Consider the following 20,406-nt stretch of genomic DNA (forward strand, 5'->3'; position numbering starts at 1 on the left):
CTAACTTGAGTAAACTAAAGACCTGGAGGCGTGGTCAATGCTCTTTGGACACTCAGAATAGCCAAATGGCATTGATCACGCCTCCAGGTCTTTAGTTTACTCAAGTTAGGGAATAAGACCTGGTACTTAAGACACGCAAAATACAGCCCCATGTCTGTAGACTATGTCACCGAACAGACAATCTGATAAAAAGAACATGACATTCCTTAAGTTTAAATGGCCCCCCACACACTGACAGGTGCCATCCAGGCCCGTAGGAGTCGCTAGCCTTTCCCCAGACAATAGACACAATAGACACCTAACTTGATGCACTACGGTGGCGTCGAACCCCTAGACTCTGGTGGTGGACAGGTACTTTACCGCTACGCCACCACTATGAGTGTGTGTTCACCTGCAGTGCTCTGGTCAGGGCTCTGTCTTCACGGTTGACCAGGAACACAGATGCTATTCCAGAGTCGTAGAGCCGGAGTGCTGCAGCACTCACAGGCTGTGCGTCCTTAACTGGTCCGTTGACAAAAAAGATGGCCACCTTCCTCATGAGGAAACCACTACGGACCCTCTTGAAAGTGTTCTGAGCCACAAAGTTCATAGCGGTTTCCAGGCTGCGCTGCTTGCGGGTCTGCAGAGTCTGCAGACCCTCGATGCGCTGTACCAGGGCGCGTCTCTTCAACGCGTCGGCAAAGCGGATCTCTGTGGTCACCTCGTTGTTGTAGAGGGTCAGAGCCACTCGCGCTCCTCTTGGACAGTTACTCTCAGAGATGGTTATGTTCCCAACCAGACGCAGCACTGTTTCGCGCATGGCGTTGAACGCTGGGCGACCCACGCCGTCAGATGCGTCCAGGGCAAAGGCTAGCTCCGTCGGGTACAAAGGACACTCCTGTTGGCCTGACCACACAAAGAAACACTTGGTTATTAAACATTGCTGTATTATGGAGTAATGGCACACATGATTCTCTATGTTTTACTGGATCCTCATTCATGATTGGTAGTTTTAATGATTTTATAGGTGTTTAGACTATTAGAGCAGCTGGTGTAAATTAATTGTAATGTTTGACACATGGTTGACAGGTCAGTACTTCTCATTTACTAATTGTGGAACTGTGGAGTTTATACACCACAGTATATACAGTATGGTATATGATTTTTACACTAAGAAATGTGTGGTCGGACTGGTCGCACAACACTTTAAAGTTAGATGCTTACGACCCTGGCGTTACTCACCATAGCAGCATGCTGGAGAAGAAAAGAGGGAACAAAATATTTAGAGGAGTCTGTTATACAAGTTATCACACTGGACAATGTACAATTGTACATCAATCTTATTATATTAGTATATAGTATATGAAAGTATTAAATAGCTATCATATTTTGTCATTATACTCACGACAGTTATCTCTGATTTTCTTGACCAGGTCACATTGCTGGGGAAAAACAGGCAACGGATAAGATATTTGAACCAAGTCGATGCTACACTATATATATATATCGGTTTTGGTGATTTTATAGCACAGTATACATACATACAGTATAATACATATAGTACATACCACAACACCAGGTCCTCGAGGGCCCTTCTCCCCCTATGAGAACACAGAACAGTTTTATTAACAGCTGGACAGAACACAAACTTCCTCCGCTTCCTATGTGACAACTTTATTTGTGTGAAGTTGTTTAAACAACCATGGAACTTACTGTAATACACAATACATATGGCAAGTCCAAATCACAGGGTCAAATTAACCAGAGGCCAAATCCTTAGTACTAATTTAACTCTGAGAGTACAAACCAAACCAAATGGACCCATTCAGTTCATTTGGTTCCGTTTGTATATACTACTGAGAGTTGTATTAACTGAGAAGTTTAGTGTGCAGCGCCCTGCAGATAAAAGTTGTACAACCCCCACTCTATTAACTGTTATGGAGGCTTTTGTTTAATTTATATGGATTTTCCACAGCTTGTAAACAAATGGAAGAATGTTTAATTACTCACATAGGGTCCAGCATATCCGACCTCTCCCTTCTGCCCTGGTGTTCCGATAAGCCCTGAAACGCCCTGGAAAGAATAAACCACATAATTAAGTTATGTGATTATGGTTTATGATTGTTTATTTTGGTTTATTCACTTCAAAGGATCACTCATTTCCCTTTAAAAGTGACAGGGAAATACGATCTTATTTCTGTGAGTGCACGCAATCGTTTAGCTTTCTACACTGCCATAGTAACATGTATCAGGTACACTAAAGTGGTGTATTTCAATTGGGCCTTGTGACTCAAAGGCTTTCAGCTTTCAGGAAGAAACCAAAAAAATACAAAAGACATATTTGAATATTATAACCACACCCGGGGGTCTATTAGAGTAGAGTAATGTTTACTCCATAGACACATACAAAACAGAAAAGGTACAAAACTATGGCACTCCATCTTTAAATACCGGTAGTTTGAAAAAGTATAAAACATGTGAAAATAAATAGTGGAGGTACTACTGTGGCCTACTGGCAGTGTTCACTAAGACATTGGCGCTGATTGGTCCTGCCTGTGGTTTGTGAGATTCGCCACAGGTTCTACTGCATGTTTGTTTTCTGTGTGCAACATTTTCATTTGACCCTGATCATCCAACAGTGCAAATAGGAGAGACCCGCTTATCTGAGCAGGGGTTCAACGCTCGCTCACCCTCTGTCCGCGGTTTCCTCTGGGTCCAGGGCCGCCACCCGTACCGGAGTCACCTCCTGCTCCCTGATCAGTGACAAAGACCGAGCACAGAATAGGAGAATGAAGTGGTGTGAACATTACATTGAAACCTGAGTGCTCTGTATCGTGAAACCATTGTATTCATGGCTCAACAGTTCTGACAATGTTACCTTAGGTCCTGGGAACCCTGGGAAGCCTTCATCACCCTGTGACACAAACACGTAATTAGTGTATCGTCATTGGTTTAATCATGATTGAGTGGGGTTGCCAGTTGCCAATGCAAATTCCTTGAAATACTGTACTTGACTCTGTAGCAGAGGTTAACCACCTATTTTATACTTTCAACAATTAAAAAATAACATAGGTGATCTATAAGCCCCCAGAGAGTCATAATGCAACACATGTGGAATTAAATCACTGGAGGTGAAGGGCATGCAGAGTGGAGAAGAGCAGTTCTGTGTCTTCCTGTCTGATCTCTCACTTAATCTGTTACGTGTGTGGAACATTAAACTCCTTTAACTTGATTTGGGGTTTGTATGGATGTGACAAGGTCATATTTCACTGACCCTCCTGCCGTTAGGTCCAGCAGTGCCAAACCCATCTCTGCCGTCTTCACCCTACAAGAAAACATTCCAACACATTAATACATTTATCTAGCAAGAACTAAATTTTGTTTAACCGTATAAACTATTTACGGTTCACCATATTATGGTGATCCTAGTATCAGCTGTCAAACCATGTAGATGACAGAATGTACATAAAAGATCAACTAACCGCAAATACAGTCAAATGTCACGTGTATTTTGGTACTCTGCAGTGCAACAGAAGCAACCGCTTATAGGCAGTAAGTTTGACGCAGGGAAATCCACAGGGAAAATACCATCTTCCTGATTAAAAACACACCATAGATACGTTCTTGGGGCCAGCTAAGACACAGAGACATAAATCCTACTTAAAACCATCCATGACGCACAGGCTAGCGTCTGGAGTTGATCCTAAGTTCTACTGCCAAGAGCATTCTCTTTTACAATGCCCAAAAATGACTACAATGACCCTATAAATTCATCTATTTAATAGTATGGAGCAGGAATGAACGGCTGTTTCAAAGACAACATGATTATTTGCATATGTCCTTATGCAACTTATTTATGCGGGGAGAAGGAAAAGGCTGCGATTTTACTGCCGTGGTGCACAGAGGGGATGAGAATGTGTTCTTACCGACTCCCCACGGGGGCCGAGGGGTCCCACAACACCTTTGACTCCTGGGTCACCAGGCTCTCCCTGCAAAGATAAGGGGGAATCATTTAGAGACCAAGACAGACAGTGCCCATAAAAGACAGAAATACACAGACAAAGTGAGCCGTTTACACAATTACAAAGAGAGCAGTCAGGGTTAAACGTGATTCACAGAGAGGTTTTGGTAATATAATACATTTATATACAGTATATATTTCTACAGGATATTGAGTGAATTTCTACAGGCTTAATTGAGCTCACATGCCTTAATTTGAAGTGGCTGTGAGAAGCAGCATGGTTGTTTTTTTTAAGGGTTCTTTCATGTTTGCTCACACTGTGGGTGTGTGTCCAGTAATGTGAGAGTTCAAGGCATATGAGACGATTGTGTTTCTAACTGAAACAGTATTTTTTTCCCTCCTTTTCTCTCTCTCTCGTTTTATTTTTTTTACAACCATGTCAATCATATTTTCTGTATTATGGTACTGTACCTTGCGACCGAGACTCCCTCTTCTGCCCTTATCTCCATTAGGACCTTGCAGTCCTCCAGGACCCTGGAAAACACAATCTGATTTTAGAAAATGTCTTAGTGATGGTTTGTGATGTAGTCAGGACGTAATGTTGTGAAACCTCAGAGATAAGTGTCTTCCATATATTTGCCACCAACAGAAGATATTTTTGACTGCATTTTAGCGTGTACCTTAACGTGTATCACATAGGCCTACTTCCTTCCAGACATATTGCTGTTTTCTTCTGACTGTATGATGTTCGTGTGGACACATCGCAATCAAAACATGACGGTTGAATTAAGTTAATTCAAACTGAGATATACTCTATGATACAGAGGAATGTTCTTAGGCACGAGGCCAATATTCTCAAGGCCAACCTCTGTAGAACGTTGGCATAGCACAAAAAGGCTGGGCCAACATGGCATTACAGAACTTCCCAAGCTTTCAAAGCAGTATACATTTGTTTTATTATCTTATGACCTGTGGGCGGAAGGGAGTCACAGAATAAATGGTCCTGACTCCTGACAGGTGCACTCACTCTTGGTCCAGGGTTCCCGTCCTCTCCTCTGGTTCCAGGTGTACCGATTGGTCCAGGAGGGCCCTGAAGAATTAGAACCAGACATCTTGACTCAACACATCTTGTCAAATAGAGGAAGGCTAAAAATGTACTTCCAAAAAGTATGCCAAAATATATATTCTGCGTAATTCAGTCCAGTCAAAACATTTAGTCATGCATGCAACTAAAGCAGCCAATATAAGCAATTACAAAAGAGGCCTATATGACAGAGGACTGTGATTTGTATTTGGCAATGGAGGACACGCGCTGCAATGAGCCGTCTGTCAAACTCTGTATAAAGGATAGATGATGATAAAAGATGCACTCACCCTGGATCCTCCAATACCAGGCTCTCCCTGCACACCGTCAATTCCAGGTTTTCCCAGAGCTCCCTAAAACAAGGTAGAATGCCAAAGCTTCAGTCTTAATGGAGTTTAACATGGCAATAAACATAAGCATTATGGGAAAGATGCCATTTGTAAAACAAAAACATGACCCCCTCCCTTTGTTTTACAAATGAGGGGCATTTTATTGACCACTTAAGCTCAGTCTATACTTCATCGTAAAAAAAAAAAAAAAAAACTAGCTTCATATAGCTGATGTACAAGCTCAGCATTGTGACACATTGTGAACTTGTAGAACGGCTGTTTACGATATTTAAGATATTTTCTTTAAATATTTGAAAGATGCCCAAATACGGACGCCAGGGTTCATGTCCTTAACTAAACAAACTAACTTGTTGAATTGTAACATTATCAAATATAAATATCAGATGTCTACACGTCCAAAAAGAAAATGCATATTTAATTTAATGACCAGAAGCAGGGATAAAATATATCCCCACCAGCTATTGTTATTTAGGAATTATTTTTTTATTGTATATTATGGAGCACCCCAACCTATATTTCACAGTGCATGTACTCATATGTCCTGACAATAAAGCTTTTTAATCTTGAATACTGTTGGGTCACTCAACAAACTATATAAATCAGGGGTGGGCAACTTTGATGCTGGAGAGGGCCAATATATTTCCACACTCACTCCAGAGGGGCCACATTGCATACACCATCTTAGCAAAAATATTATTTTGCTATATATTTGAATTGAAATCCTGAATTATTTTTTGCTATTATTTTATTGGAATCCTGAAAAGTAACCTTTTGTATTTTATTGATGCATTTAATTATAATTCTGTTAACATTATGAACAGCTGCAGTATTACGATATTAACCTGAGGGCCGCATTAAGTGAAGGTGGGGGCCGCATGTGGCCCCCGGGCCGCCAGTTGCCCATGTATGCTAAAAATACTGGTCAAACATTGGCCAACTTGTCAAATAATATAAAAAATTGTGAAAATAGCGATATACAAGTTCACAATGCCTCACAACGAACGCAAACTAAATTGAATTCCTCAACTTCTACAGTTCCAAGTCCTTGTCAGTTAAAATATGATTATGTTGGGGGGTCACGGCCTGAAAATGTTAAGAACTACCGAGGGGAGGTTCATTTTGAAAGCTTTTGTCATCACATTGTGGTGATGGTGATGTCATCCCACGGTGGTGGCTTGGACAACCAATGATCCACACCAAAGCCGAATAGAAAATACAGTGGTGGGAAAAGTACTCATATTAATATTGACTTAAAGCAGCACTATTTTTGTTAATTACCCATTGACAATGAATGGAGAATTTCATATGTGTCTGAGCGAATCGACATACGTCATGAATGATGATGTATTGTACGATGATAAGAGGGCCCCTCACTTCACACGGGTGTGATTTATTTTTATACCATTGAGCTAATGGAGCCTGCCTGCTTGCTCGGGAGATACATTGAATCTTGACCACCAGATCAAACTTCATGTGAGATCCTGTGTCATGACCTTTGACACCATCTAAACGTCTCGATAGAAGAGCAGGGCGACACAATACAACCACCCCAATTGTATATGTTATACTGTATTAACATACATACAGATTGGACGTTTTATTAATTAGAAAAAAGTTACATAGTGAGGCTTTAAGAACAAGTACTGTAGCAAGTTACAAGCAAAGGTCCTGTATTCAAAAATGTACTTGAGTAAAAGTTCAAATATATGGGCATAAAAAAATATACATAAAGTAAAAGTACCCAAAGTAAAAGTTCCCATTATGCAGTTATGCTATAGTTTTCAAAATGTGTCCAGCATCTAATTGCACTGCCACAGGTATGTTTTGTAATAATGAAAATCTGTAAAATAATTATGCTGTCAAATTATTGTTGTGGAGTAAAAATAATATTTGCCTCAGAAATGTAGTGGTTTAGAAGTACTGAAAAATGGAAATACTCAAAGTAAAAATACCTCATTAAAATGTATTTAAGTACTGTACTATCTCAACCGCAGTCGAAAAATGATGATGATGACTGTAAAATATTTAATTACGTTCCAAAATAATAATAATGATGAATGCATCGAGACCCTCTGTAAACTGTGTGAATCTTATACAGGCTTATGCTCGTACTGTTATACAGATAGTGACTGGAGATAACAATACTCACAGCCTGTCCAGGTGGACCTCTTCTGCCATCGGATCCCTAAAAAACAGGGCATAGAAATGCGTTTTAAAACACAAGTGAGCATTTAGACATTGGAGAGGTAGTGAACACAGTAAAGATAGTGACGTCATACCCTCCTTCCTCCTTCGCCAGGGCCTCCCTTCTTCCCGTCCTCTCCAGGTTCTCCCTGTCATTGCAACACAATGGCATTGTTACCAGCAGTACATGGTTAGAAACAAGCAAAGTGGCCTGCATAGTGCATACTGTGCATAGCCATTAACCAGTGGGTCATTGGAGTAAAATGACAGGCAAGTTGATGATTGCAAAAGTAAGATGGATGCTGGATGGAGGACATTACCACTGGTCCAACATCGCCGTGATCGCCTTTGGCTCCGGCCTGTGTGTTATCTGCTCCTGGTGTGCCCTAAGAGACACAAAAAACAGTCCTCTCAAACTCAAAGTCAGTTGTGGGGCAATTTTGTTCTGCCAGTATTATCGTTTCATATGCCGTTGTTGATGCAGCTTTGGCTATATCGGAAAAGCCTGAGAGTCGTCGCACGGCTCTCAGGCTCTTGGGACTCTCAGGTACTTGGGACAGTAGTCACGGGATTTTTTGAAGTGGCATTACACTGACTGCAATCTATCTATCTATCTATCTATCTATCTATCTATCTATCTATCTATCTATCTATCTATCTATCTATCTATCTATCTATCTATCTAAACCAGTAACTAAACCCATTTCATTAATCTTCAGACGTATACCTCATTACCGACCAATTTTGCATGCATACTTCAATAAATATTATTATTATATTACTTCAGCCATATACAGTAGCCTACATAAAAAACAAACAAAGAACTGCACTCACAGGGTCACCTCTGATACCGATGTCTCCTCTGTCCCCTGCTCCACCTTTAGCACCTTTAGGTCCCTATAAACAATGGAAAAAGCAATTAGCAAACTATTAGCAAATGCAAACTTGATTGAATATACTGTCTGAATAGGCAACAAAGTGGAGTTTTAATGATAATTCAAGACACTCACTCTTCTGCCAGGGTTTCCGAGATCTCCCGGGGGTCCAGCCACTCCAGCTTTGCCCTGCCAGAAAGCAGCAAATGTCAATTAAAGTACACAGTCCATGCATAAACCCCAAATTAGGTTTGCATGTCTTTACCACAAGCAATATAGACTATCATTTGATTGATGATTGCTGAGAAGTCTCAAGTGAGATACTGTACAGTATATACAAGTCTGTCCAGACTGTGGGAGGGAAACAAGAATGTCCATTGCCAGAGTGGTAACATCAAGCCATGGTTATTCTTATGTTTACAGTACACTATGAGCTTCCATTTGGGCTTGGATTCCACACAATAATTAAAAGCAAACATTCACAACAGACATACCTCTTCTCCATTAATGCCATCCAGGCCAATTTCTCCATATTCACCCTGTAGAACGATGGACATGGTTACAAATAATCATAGCAAAAGTCAAATTTGGCAGATTCTTAATTAGCATCTGACAATGACAGACAGTGGGAAACAAACTCACCTTTTCTCCAGAGTACCCACGACCACCCTGAAAATGGAGGGGAAAGCAGTGTTACATTGTTTTCCAATAGGCAAACATGAATAATTATGTTTTTACTATTTGCACTCCATATTAACACCAACAGTTTAAGGTGGATCTTTTACCTTGACGCCCCTCTGTCCAGGACAACCCTGGAAACCTTGAGTTCCATTCACACCAGGTGGACCTCTATCTCCCTGTTATTCAAGATCAAATATGTTATTCAAAGTACACAAGTACAATATATTAGAATATTACATTCTAAATGCAGATTCATTCTGATTGGTCAATCACTGAATTCAGCTGACATCATTAACAGACCACTGTCTAATCAAAGGCTCAGTGCACCTGCTCATATCAATTGTGTATTTTGTGCCGTATCCATCATGGCAGCTATGTTCATTGCACTGGAAGGCCCTGGAATACTTTCATTACCGTAAGCCTTAGTTGTTGTTTTTTTACTTTTGGGTCAATTTATTAATTTCTTTATTAAGTAGCCATGTAATAAGCAGGATCATGGGGAGAACAAACCCCTTCAGGGTGAATTGTGTTGCGGACTAAACACCCTGTCAAGATGTATTACTCAATAATTACCTGCTCCACATTTATTATTATTTACACATGAAAAGTTGTGATGGATATTTCTTTTTTTTTAACAGTAGGGAATCAGAAATGTATTATGACAAGAACAGCCTGAGTCCATCACATCAGTATCACATCATATCAGTCCAGCTTGAGTCCAGGAATTTGAACTTACAGGACCGCCCTCGTCTCCAGGATGTCCTGGGCTGCCCAGACCTCCTGGACCTCCCTGGAAGACAAGGCAAAATACAAAAACAGACAAAATTAGCTTGTGTCTGTATGACAACAATTATTATTATTATAGTTATAACCTTTACGGCCCTATTTCTATGAATACAATATAAGCATGCCCATTATTTAGGTTCTTAAACACAATTTTATATTATAAGTTGTATGATGTGTTATTTTCTAGTAATGTTAAGACATATCTTCCAATCCATTGGAACATGGCTTCCTTTTGACCAACACTGAAAAGCAATGGTTTTGGAAAGGGATGCGCCATCCAATGCTGATGTATAAAATACATATTTGGCCCATAGCCAATACCGATATTTGTTCAATTATGTTTTTGTTCTTATTCATTCCCCACCTTGTATGCCAAGGGAAACAAATAAATCCTCATTATAAAAAATAAATGACTTCAGTTCCAGTTGATTATGAGGCTACAGGTAGCCAACACACCAACAAAACCAGACGTGCATTACAACAGATAAATATCGGCTACTGACATTGGTTAATACAAACTTAATGTGCAGATAGCAGTCAACAAGGCACTGATATACAGCCGATATATATCGGTACATCCCTAGTTTTGGATATACAAAGGTTTCCACCTGACAGAGACAACATGGTGTATCTTAAAAAAATACATATAAAGATGTTGTTCTGGTCACCTTGGGTCCTGGAAGGCCCACAGCACCACGGTCCCCTCTGGTACCCGTACACTTGCATGGTACAGCACAGCATTCCCTCTCAGCGATGTTATCCTACAAAGACAGAGCCAAACACCAGCATTTAGAAACTAAATTCAAAGGTTATAAGTGTATCTCACTGTATCTCTTTAACTTATATTATGTTATGGAGTCATGGCTCCTCACCAGCTCTTCCAGCAGCTCATAGTCCAGGTCCATAATGTTGACACGCAGGGGTCTGGTGTATCTGAACCCTCTGCCAAATTCCAGCATCACAGCCTCATCAAATTTGGGCACACGCTCCAGACCCACGAGGATGAAACTGTTCACACCTGTCAGGTACATAGCAGAGTTATTGGGCGGGAACCCCTTTTGGTGTTTTAAACATTATGTTATAATTTAGCTATTGAAAAATAGCAGATCTACAAGCTCATAGCGCGAGTGGCGCGCTACGAGCTTGTAGGTCTGCTATTTTAAAATATTTATTTCAGAAAGCTGGAGGATTTAGATTTTTTTTTTTTAATTTTGAGGTCAGGCCTAAATGGGTTAAACAAATCATATATAACCCATGGTCATGGTCTGTAGTGTCAGACAGTGTTGTTCCAAACGGAACAGTTCATATTATGTTTGATACCTGATAGTCGAAGCTCCTCAACGCGTCCCCTCATTTCAGAGTATGGTGCATCAAGACCGTCAGTCAGATGAATGACAACCTTAAGGCGGTTAAAACAGAATTTACTTTCACATTTAATTTCAACACTGATAAGCTGAGTTTGGTGTGTGTGTGTGTGTGTGTGCGTGCGTGCGTGCGTGCGTTATAATTCACCTTGACAACATTGTCCTGTCTGCTCTTGAACCTGTTGGTGTAAGCTGTGATGGTCCTGCCGTTGAGGAGGAAAGGCCCGCGGCTACGCAGGGCCTTGAAGGCCTCAAATAGCTCATCAGCGTTGTCTGTGAAGTCCAGCTGAACCGGCTCGTTGGCAGAGTCCAGAGCCAGCATGCCCACCTGCACAGAGGGAAGCTGGCCTGATGAACAGCTAATGCTTGCCATCTTGGAGATCCTCTGAAGAATAGCACCCATCTTGCTCTGGAGGTTGGTCTGAGCAGCGAAGATATTCTGGGATGAAACGTCAAAGCCCACCAACACCTCCACATTGCAGGCTGTGTGTGACAGAGCAAGGTTGTTTTAGAATAATGGCTTGATCTTCTAACCAGAAGAATTTCTATTATGTCAGAAGCATGACTTATGCTCCATTAGTCTTGGTTATATGACGGTATATATTCGATTGTATTCATGAAAAAAAAAACATTTATTTTTAAATATTTATATATATACTCACTTTTGGCGGTGTCTGTCACACCAGTGCACAGCTTCACACCCTTCACCTCATCATCCAGGGTCTCCAGGATCTGCTCGTTGAGCTCTGACAGCTCCTGGAACGTGCTGGCTCGAGCCACCGTGGACGGCTCGCTCGCCAGATTTTCCAGCTCATCCTCGATGTCACCCACTCCCACAGCGTAGATTCTCACCCCGGTGCTCTTCAGGGCCAGGGCTGCCGTCTTGCTGTCATCAGACGAGCGTCCGCCCGTGACGACCATCAGGATCTGCGGGACGCCCTCGTCCTTCCTGCTGCCCCGTTGTTTGACAAAGTGGTTGTTGGCAACGTGTTGAATGGCAGCACCGGTGTTGATCCGCCGTCCGCCTTTGTACTCGGTTCTGCCGATGGCGCCGATGATGTCGTCCTTGTTCTTATATGTGTTCAGGTAAAAGACGTCATTGACGTCGGTGGTGTAGTGTGCCAGGCCGATCTGCAGGTGGTCTCTCTCGGTGTAGAACAGGTCAATGAGGTTCAGGATGAACTCCATCGTCTCTTTGAAGTTGTCCTTCCCCAAGTTAATGGAGCCGTCCACCAGAAACACAATATCAGCTTTCTTAGGCAAGGGGAGGCCTGATGCTGTGATATGGGAAGTGGAGATATAACGGGGAAGGAGAAGTGAAGACAGGAGATGGAAAATAATTGACTCAATCGAAAAAAAGATCATTCTTGTTAATCTAAAGATGTATTATATTTTATTTTATAAACTCAAGGTTTCCATAACAGCTAGAACTCATTTACTGTACATGTTGGATTAAGCACTCCCTATATACTTTGTTGGCTGGGGTCCCCCAGGGGTCTGTACGTGGCGCCCTCTTTTGTCCTAGTTTAAAAAGCAGGTGGCTAGCGCACATCCAGTTCTTTGCTGGTGCTGGACAAAAGGTAGATACATACAGAGAAGGCGTAGTCCGCACACAGTCTTTGCTCCAACAGTGTTAAGGACACGACGTTTCGGCCGTGAACGGCCTTCATCAGGTGATGAAGGCTGTCGTGTCCTGATTTAATGGTGTTTTCACTATCAAGGACCACACCACCAATGGAAACATTTAACCATGTATTGAAAACAGGAAGGAAGGGCATGGTTATGAATACGACAGCAGGGTGATGGCCCACGACGGGCCATCGGCGGCGTCTGGGATTTGAGCCGAGGTGGGGAAGCTTCGGGGGTCCGGCATGCTCCCGAGGCACGTCAGACCCCCCTTAGGGATCTGTTAGGAGATGTTAGAGGGAGTAGGGTAAGAATTGGGGTGGGGGGGTGGGACGACGGAAGCGAGAACGGGGGGAGAACCAGGGGTTGGATGGGTTGGTTATATATGGGTGGAGGTGGCTTGATTGGATGTGGCTGATAGGAGGTGGAGGTAGCTGCATCGGAGGTGTGGTCCTGATCCTGAATTTCAGTTATTCTAACACCATTTAACAAAATAAACACTGTTGGAGCAAAGACTGTCTGCGGACTACTACTCCCTCTTTTGTCCTCTACACAACATCTGTGTGTATCTGTTGTTCATTGCCGGAAGTAGCCAATCTACAATCTCACAAACGCATAGCAACAACACCGTGAGCTTGTAGATGTGCTATTTTGCCAAATGTTTGCATATTATCATGACATGCCAGGAATAGGGATGCTAGGGTTTATGTGGTTAAAATTCAATCTGTATGAAAAGCCCATATCACTGGTGTTTACATTTTGGAACTTGGTGACTGAGATCGCATACATTCGCATTGAACCAGATTACCTCCAGAGGTGGTCTGACAGAACTGATCACACTCTGACTTCAATGTGTTCTGTGTTTTTACACCTTGCATTAAGATGCATTTTTCGATATCCAAATAACATATCCAGATACATATCATAGCAATGAGTAAATTACATTATTCAGCATTATTATGTATACAATTTAGTTTTCTATAACTTACTAGGATCTTCATAAATGGTGGGGACTTCCTCAGGCATAGACCCATTCAGCCTGGCGATAAATCTGTCATGAATGCCAGGCAGACTCGGGAACGTTGCGACCTTGAGAACATCCTCTGGGCTGGTGGCAACCTGAGTGAGCTGCCTTGTGTCAGCTGCACCAGCTCCGATACCAATGCAGTTGACTCGGGAGCCCTTGAGCAATGATCCGTAGAATGACAGATCACTAGGGGAGCGGTCGCCAGTGAGGACCACAAGGTGTTGGGAAGCTTCTGCACGCACGCCTGCTGAGGATACCATCTCCTTCCTGATGACATACTCAATGGCCTCAGCAAGGTCAGACGATCGGCCGCCCATTTGACGTAGCCTCTTGATGGCTGACAGAACAGCCGGCTTGTTGTTGTGTGAGTTCAGAGAGAACTCCGTCTTGGCTTGGTCAGAATACTGGACGACACCAACGCGCACCTGGTCAGGATTTACATCAAGCTGTTGGACAGTGTTGATGATGAAGTCTCGGATGTGGGCGATGCCATCAGAACCGGTGGTGTCTGATCCATCAATGAGGAAAATTATGTCTTTTCTCCCAAGGTGCAGATTGCCTACAGAGAAGAAGAGTATCAGTATCAGTATCACCATGTTCAGATGAGTAGTAGAATCTGTAACTTGCATTACATGCATAATAATGAATATAGTATGTAATATATATGATTTTGTAGTGTAGTTGTTCTTACGTGTTTGCACCACGGTGGTAGGAACATATGCGCTGGCGATATCATCGGAACTCATGGTGTTGACTGAAGCAATGAGCTGCTGCTCCACATTTGGAAGCTGCTGGAAGCTGTTGACTGTATATACAAGCTCAGGCTTCAACGAGATCTGTCTCAGTTCATCTGCGTCTGCGTTCCTTGAGCCAATGGCGAGAGGCGCCACACGGCTAGCCTTGAGATGGTTAGCTGCAGCTGATACATCATCTGTCGACTTTCCCCCTGTGACAAGGATTAGGAATTGCGGGACACCTTCCTCAATACGGCTTCCTGCTGATCTCTGGTAGATGTTTTTGGCAACCCACTCGAGAGCACGTCCTGTGTTAAGGCTGTTCCCACCTCGACTCCGAAGCCTTGAGACGGCCTGGCGGACTTCATCTTTGGTAGAAAATTGGTTCAGGAGGAACTCTACCTTGGCGTCGTCACTGTACTGCACAACTGCGGTACGAACATTATCCAGTCCCACATCCAGCTTGTCCACAACCCGCCTTATCATGTCACGGATAGAGGGGAACTCACTGCGCACCGCTGTTGAGCCATCAATGAGGAAAACCACATCCCTCTTGTCTCCTGAGGCGGGTACTTGACCACTGGTTACCACTGTAAAAGACCATAAAAACAATTATACCAATGTTGGTTAGCTACAGTTTTTACTTCATCATACATGACAAGCCATAATTAGCCTTAGTTTCTACGATATATGTAAATGCAGTGTGAGAATGAATTCATAAATCTATTTTGGAAGTTTGTGAGCAGCACATTAATGGACCACTTCACTTATTTTGAACCTTATCTTCATGTGTCTCAGAGGAAGGCTATGGACAATTCAGAAACATCGTTGGGGAATCATTAAATAGAAACGGCAGACTTTCTATTCCTGGTCAATGACCAAACTTGCCTACCGATGATGTCACTGGTAGACGGGTTTCTGAACTGTTCACCCCTCTTCTGAGACACAAAATTATACTTCTCCTTTTTGAGGTGGCGCTAGCCCCTCCTATATACAAGTTTAATGTTTATTTTTATTTCAATGTTTGTTTTAAAAACGCCATTGAAGGGAAAATGTACGTCATCTTGTCCCGAACACAAACATTAAATGCCATTAACAATAAAGATAATTTAATGTTTGTGTTGGCACCCCTTTTGTGGTTGTTGTTGCTACGGTATGTACAGTATATAGCAACATATTTCTTTGTTTTCTTTTATTCAGAAAACTTTAGAAGGCATTTTTTGAATCAGACTAAATGGGTTAAAATAAATTAAAACTATTATCTTGTACCATATTAGAAATAAAGGCAATAGAAATAATCAGAATGAGTAATATTACCATCGTAGGTTGGGAAAACTGGGCTTAAACGGGCAATGTCATCTGCTGACAATGTCAGAGTGGCAGTGATCTGGTCCTGTACCGTGTACAGCCCAGGGAGGTCCTCCACGGTGTAAGCAAAGTTAGGAACATATGAGACCACCTGGAGCTCTGTGGGATTAACGTCTCTGGTTCCAACACTGAGTGACAGAACGCCAGACTGTTTGATGGATGATGCTGACTGTCTGAGGTCATCTGTTGAAGGTCCGCTGGATACAACAATTACAAACTGTGGTACACCCTCTTGCTTTCTGCCACCACGTGCTGCAGTCAGAACATCTCGGCTGACAAACTCCACGGCCTGGCCCAGGTTGCGCTGCCTTCCTCCCCTATGCCTCAATCCCGTGATGGCATTCACAACACCCTCTTTGGTTGTGTGTGTGTTCAGATACATCTCAGCGCTTGGAACATCACCGAACTGGACCACAGAGATCCGGGCCTTGTTGTCGCCCACATCCAGGTTGTCCACAATCCTACGCATGAACTCCTTGATGATGGGGAATTCCCGTCCAACGCCATCCGACCCATCAACAAGGAAAACCACGTCCTTCCTGGCAACCTGGGACTCGGCTGAATGAAGAGGAGAATAAAAAGAATAAAATCAGCCTCTGTAATGGGAAATGTTTTACCACTTAAACTCTATAAATAGACACCTTGACCAGGATCTGCTCTGTACTTGGTCCTCTTTTTCTTCCCCTCTTCACAAAATCTCTTCACCAAAAAGCAATGCGTTGTGAGCTTGTAGATCTCCTATTTTTGGTGAATGTTCCCCCCGGAATAGTTATTCAATATGTGATTAATTACAAACGAAAGGAAAACAGCATTTTGACAGTGGTATTCATAATTAGTACAATTTACATCATTCACAAGTTCCCAACATATAAATGGCACGGAAATACCATTTATATGGTATTGCAACTTACCTGTCACAGAAATCTGCTTTAAATGAAAAAGTACATCTGATAAAGTGTCAGGGAGATCTCCAAAGTCACTGACTGGGAACACAAACGTGTTATTCAGAATAGCTGTTAAGGGATCAACAGGTTCCACACCGATGATGAAGCTGAGAATGTGACGGTTGTGTAGGGATTCTGCCTGTTGCCTAAGACTATCACTGGAGGGTCCTCCTGAGAGAATAATTAACAACTGTTTAATGCCCTCAACATGCCGACTACCAGCTATGGTTATGAAGACCTTGTCCAAAAGATGCTGTAAAGCTGCCCCTGTGTTCCGATGACTTCCTCCCTTGTGCCTCAATGTTCGTATGATGCGGATGATGGTGTCTTTTGTTGAATGTGATCTCAAGAAGAAATGCACTTTAGTGTCTCTACTGTACTGGGCTACTGCAACTCTATCCCTGTATTTATCCACGTCAAGGTTTTCAACCACTCGTCGGATGAAGTCACGCATGGCTGGAAACCCTCTTCGGCTTTTGTCAGAACCATCGATGAGGAAAACAACATCTCTTCCCCGAGTGCGCAACTCTGCAGAGGAGAGTATGTCATGTGGATGAAATCGTTGACAAATCAAACTTCATGGGAAAAGCTGGAAACATGCTATAACCGTTGAATATAGCACAAGCAGGTGAAGTAAAACAATTTGAAAGAATGCCAACATCATTCAAAGTATGGAATGATGAAAAAAGTGTTGACAGGCAGAGAAGACGAATCCAGCATTTTATTTCAAAATACTGCTTTAAAGTTGACAGGTCCATGAAACTGCAGGAGGTCATCATGCTAGCAGAAAAAAACGCAAGACTACTAAGCTCAATGTCCTCTTCCGGTTGGACAATGGCAATTTCTTTACAATGCAACAATGTCAAAGAAAACACATTTTGACACAACTGGAGATATCAAAGAAAGATATCAAGTAAAAACAACCCATTGTTCTTCTATCAGAGAACAATGTCAGCCAAGCTTATGTAACATCCTGCAATTCAAAGAGAAACTTGGCTTAGAAGATTTGTCTTCTGCAAGAAGATATTAAAACTCATTTTTATTTGAGTTGGAATTGAAATATTTGCACTTGCACATTTTACAGTTGACAGTTAACACATGGAGCCAGGGAGCAGCTTGGTTTTGGTTTGTAAAGGCTATCATTGAGTATTGTTATTAAAATAAATGTGATCCCTCATTTTAAGTCAACTCAATATTTTGTCATGAACAGTTGACTATTAATAAGGGATGGCTGCTTCCTTATTTCCTTCTAACTAATGCCATTACATCACTTAATTGGAAGTAGTTACCACTAGCAAACTATTTCGGTTACACACCGGAATTCGGAAGCACGCTATTCTGATGCGCTCAATACTATTACTAACCCTGTCCCTAACCCTAAACGCACGCGGAAGCCACATAGTCGGAGTGGCAGTGTGTGGGAATGCCACTCTGTTCCAAACTATTTCTTGAACATCCTGAAATTCAAAGAGAACAAAGAATGATGCAGGGTTTCAGAAACTTTCACTGTTTAAAATGGCTCAGAAGATTTGAAGAATATTTCATCTTATTGTCTCTGCAATAAGATAATATGTTTAGAGATAGAAAAGGGGGTATTTTGATTAAACGGACAGTGAGAGGTTTAAGAAGAGAAAGTAGGAGAGAGGCTTCATTTGGATGCAATCCTGGGGATCACAAATGTCTAACTAACATGGATATTTTAAATAAAGGTAATTAAAGAGGACTTGGAGAGAATGGGGGGGGGGGGGTGTAATACAAGTGTATGACTTTCATTATTTTCAACTAATGATCCAATGTATGACGGTTGTTTAAAAATGAAGTTAAAGGACCACTTCCCCACTTTTCAACCTATCTTTATATAATTGGTCCTCAATATTGATCATGATAAAATAAGCATTTTTTTTTTCCTACTCAAGTCTGTGCACGGCTGTGGGCAGTTCAGAAACCTGTCCACCAGAGACATCATCGATGGGGAATCCAAGCTAATAGAAACGGCAGGGTTTCTATTCCTGAAAAGTTGCAATGCAAAAATGGAAGCCATCGTTCTCACGATAATAAAAATCTAAATGTTTTCTGTTTAATAGAAAATCTGTCTACATGATGTCATTGGTGGTGTACGGGTTTCTGGACTGCACACAGCCCTCCTATGAGACACAGACAGGGTAGAAAGAAATTGTGATATTATCATTATGATTATCAAGAACATTAGTGAGGACCAATTATATTATTTAATTATTTTAAATGTTGGTGAAGTGGTGCTTTAACAATTATGGTAAATCAAAACAATAATGAATTGTTAGCAAAATAATAATTAATAATGATAAATATTTTGGCAACATGGAAAAAGTTAAAGAGTAAACATACATCAGAAGAGTACAATGATTTACCTGTCGGTCCCACATGTGAGACTTGAGAAAGAGCTGATAGAAGTTCGGGCTGTAGTCTTGGCAGGTCTGAAAACTCTCTTGCCTTGAAAATTAGCTGGGGATTGGTTGTGATTGTTTGCATTTCTCTAGTGTCATCCTGGCTAATAACAATGCCCATAATCTGGACTCCAAGACTTTTCAAATTGTGTGCAGGCCGGTTAAGGAAATCACTGGACCGCCCTGTGCTAAACACTACGAGAATCTGAGGGATGCCCTCTTGGCGCCTACTTCCAGAGGAGACAGTAAAGACGTTGTCCCTGACATATTGGAGGGCAGCCCCTATGTTGAGGGGTCTGCCTCCCCTGTGCCTCAGCCCTCTGAGCGTATCAACAATATCTCCTTTTGTTGTGTATGTGTTCAGATTGAAGTGGACCTCTGCATCTCTGCTGTACTGGACCACAGAAACACGGTCTTTGTTTTCACCAATGTTCAAGTTCTCCACCACTCTCTGAACAAAATCACGCATGGCAGGGAATCCATTCCTTGTGCCATCAGACCCATCCAGAAGGAATACTACATCCCTTCTGGCAGTGTCATCATCAACTGGGGAAGCAAAGACAGACATTATGTCAGATAAACTAGATAGAAATGGAGCAGAACACAATCAGTGCTGGAAATGTTATACTACTTTTTCAGTGTCCCCTAATCTTGCCTGAAACAGATGTTTTCCTCTACCACCAGAACAAGGTCATGCCTGTTAACATACCTAACATAGTTGGTGATTCAGAAGTAACCTCAACAATCACTGTTTCCATGGAAGAGCGAAGTTTCTCCTGGACACTGGGGAGGTCAGTGAAGTCAGACACAGACACAGCATTACTGGGCTCTTGGGATATCTTTTGCAGTTCTCTAGCATCAGAGCCCCTGGTTCCAATTGCAAAGGTCAAGACTCCCATCTCTTTGAGAGCAGAGGCTGGTGTGTCAACATTGTCAAAGGACCTTCCGCCAATCAGCGCAATTAGTAACTGTGGCACACCTTCCAGGCGCCTGCTTCCAGCGGAAGCAGTGAAGACATTG

At 42.1% G+C, this 20,406-nt stretch overlaps 1 protein-coding gene across 1 annotated transcript in view; it reads right to left on the reverse strand.

The window, feature by feature from the left end:
• LOC310867219 (collagen alpha-3(VI) chain-like) overlaps positions 1 to 20,406 on the reverse strand; it is a 98,046-nt gene that overhangs the window by 8,239 nt on the left and 69,401 nt on the right. Inside the window, exons 7-35 of the mRNA XM_083777107.1 lie at positions 15,969 to 16,577; positions 14,609 to 15,241; positions 13,880 to 14,476; positions 11,927 to 12,541; positions 11,413 to 11,747; positions 11,221 to 11,299; positions 10,773 to 10,918; positions 10,569 to 10,661; positions 9,851 to 9,904; positions 9,219 to 9,290; positions 9,076 to 9,102; positions 8,928 to 8,972; positions 8,569 to 8,622; positions 8,393 to 8,455; positions 7,879 to 7,944; positions 7,654 to 7,707; positions 7,524 to 7,559; positions 5,315 to 5,377; positions 4,968 to 5,030; positions 4,412 to 4,474; positions 3,906 to 3,968; positions 3,254 to 3,304; positions 2,858 to 2,893; positions 2,670 to 2,732; positions 1,990 to 2,052; positions 1,548 to 1,580; positions 1,385 to 1,421; positions 1,222 to 1,233; positions 392 to 885 (exon numbers count right to left, since the gene is read on the reverse strand). Coding sequence (XP_083633233.1) covers positions 392 to 885; positions 1,222 to 1,233; positions 1,385 to 1,421; positions 1,548 to 1,580; positions 1,990 to 2,052; positions 2,670 to 2,732; positions 2,858 to 2,893; positions 3,254 to 3,304; positions 3,906 to 3,968; positions 4,412 to 4,474; positions 4,968 to 5,030; positions 5,315 to 5,377; positions 7,524 to 7,559; positions 7,654 to 7,707; positions 7,879 to 7,944; positions 8,393 to 8,455; positions 8,569 to 8,622; positions 8,928 to 8,972; positions 9,076 to 9,102; positions 9,219 to 9,290; positions 9,851 to 9,904; positions 10,569 to 10,661; positions 10,773 to 10,918; positions 11,221 to 11,299; positions 11,413 to 11,747; positions 11,927 to 12,541; positions 13,880 to 14,476; positions 14,609 to 15,241; positions 15,969 to 16,577 — 4,619 coding nt within the window. The remainder of the gene's footprint in view (positions 1 to 391; positions 886 to 1,221; positions 1,234 to 1,384; positions 1,422 to 1,547; positions 1,581 to 1,989; positions 2,053 to 2,669; positions 2,733 to 2,857; positions 2,894 to 3,253; positions 3,305 to 3,905; positions 3,969 to 4,411; positions 4,475 to 4,967; positions 5,031 to 5,314; positions 5,378 to 7,523; positions 7,560 to 7,653; positions 7,708 to 7,878; positions 7,945 to 8,392; positions 8,456 to 8,568; positions 8,623 to 8,927; positions 8,973 to 9,075; positions 9,103 to 9,218; positions 9,291 to 9,850; positions 9,905 to 10,568; positions 10,662 to 10,772; positions 10,919 to 11,220; positions 11,300 to 11,412; positions 11,748 to 11,926; positions 12,542 to 13,879; positions 14,477 to 14,608; positions 15,242 to 15,968; positions 16,578 to 20,406) is intronic.

Source organism: Protomyctophum parallelum (assembly GCF_964188405.1).
Source record: "Protomyctophum parallelum genome assembly, chromosome: 11".
Lineage (NCBI taxonomy): Eukaryota > Metazoa > Chordata > Actinopteri > Myctophiformes > Myctophidae > Protomyctophum > Protomyctophum parallelum.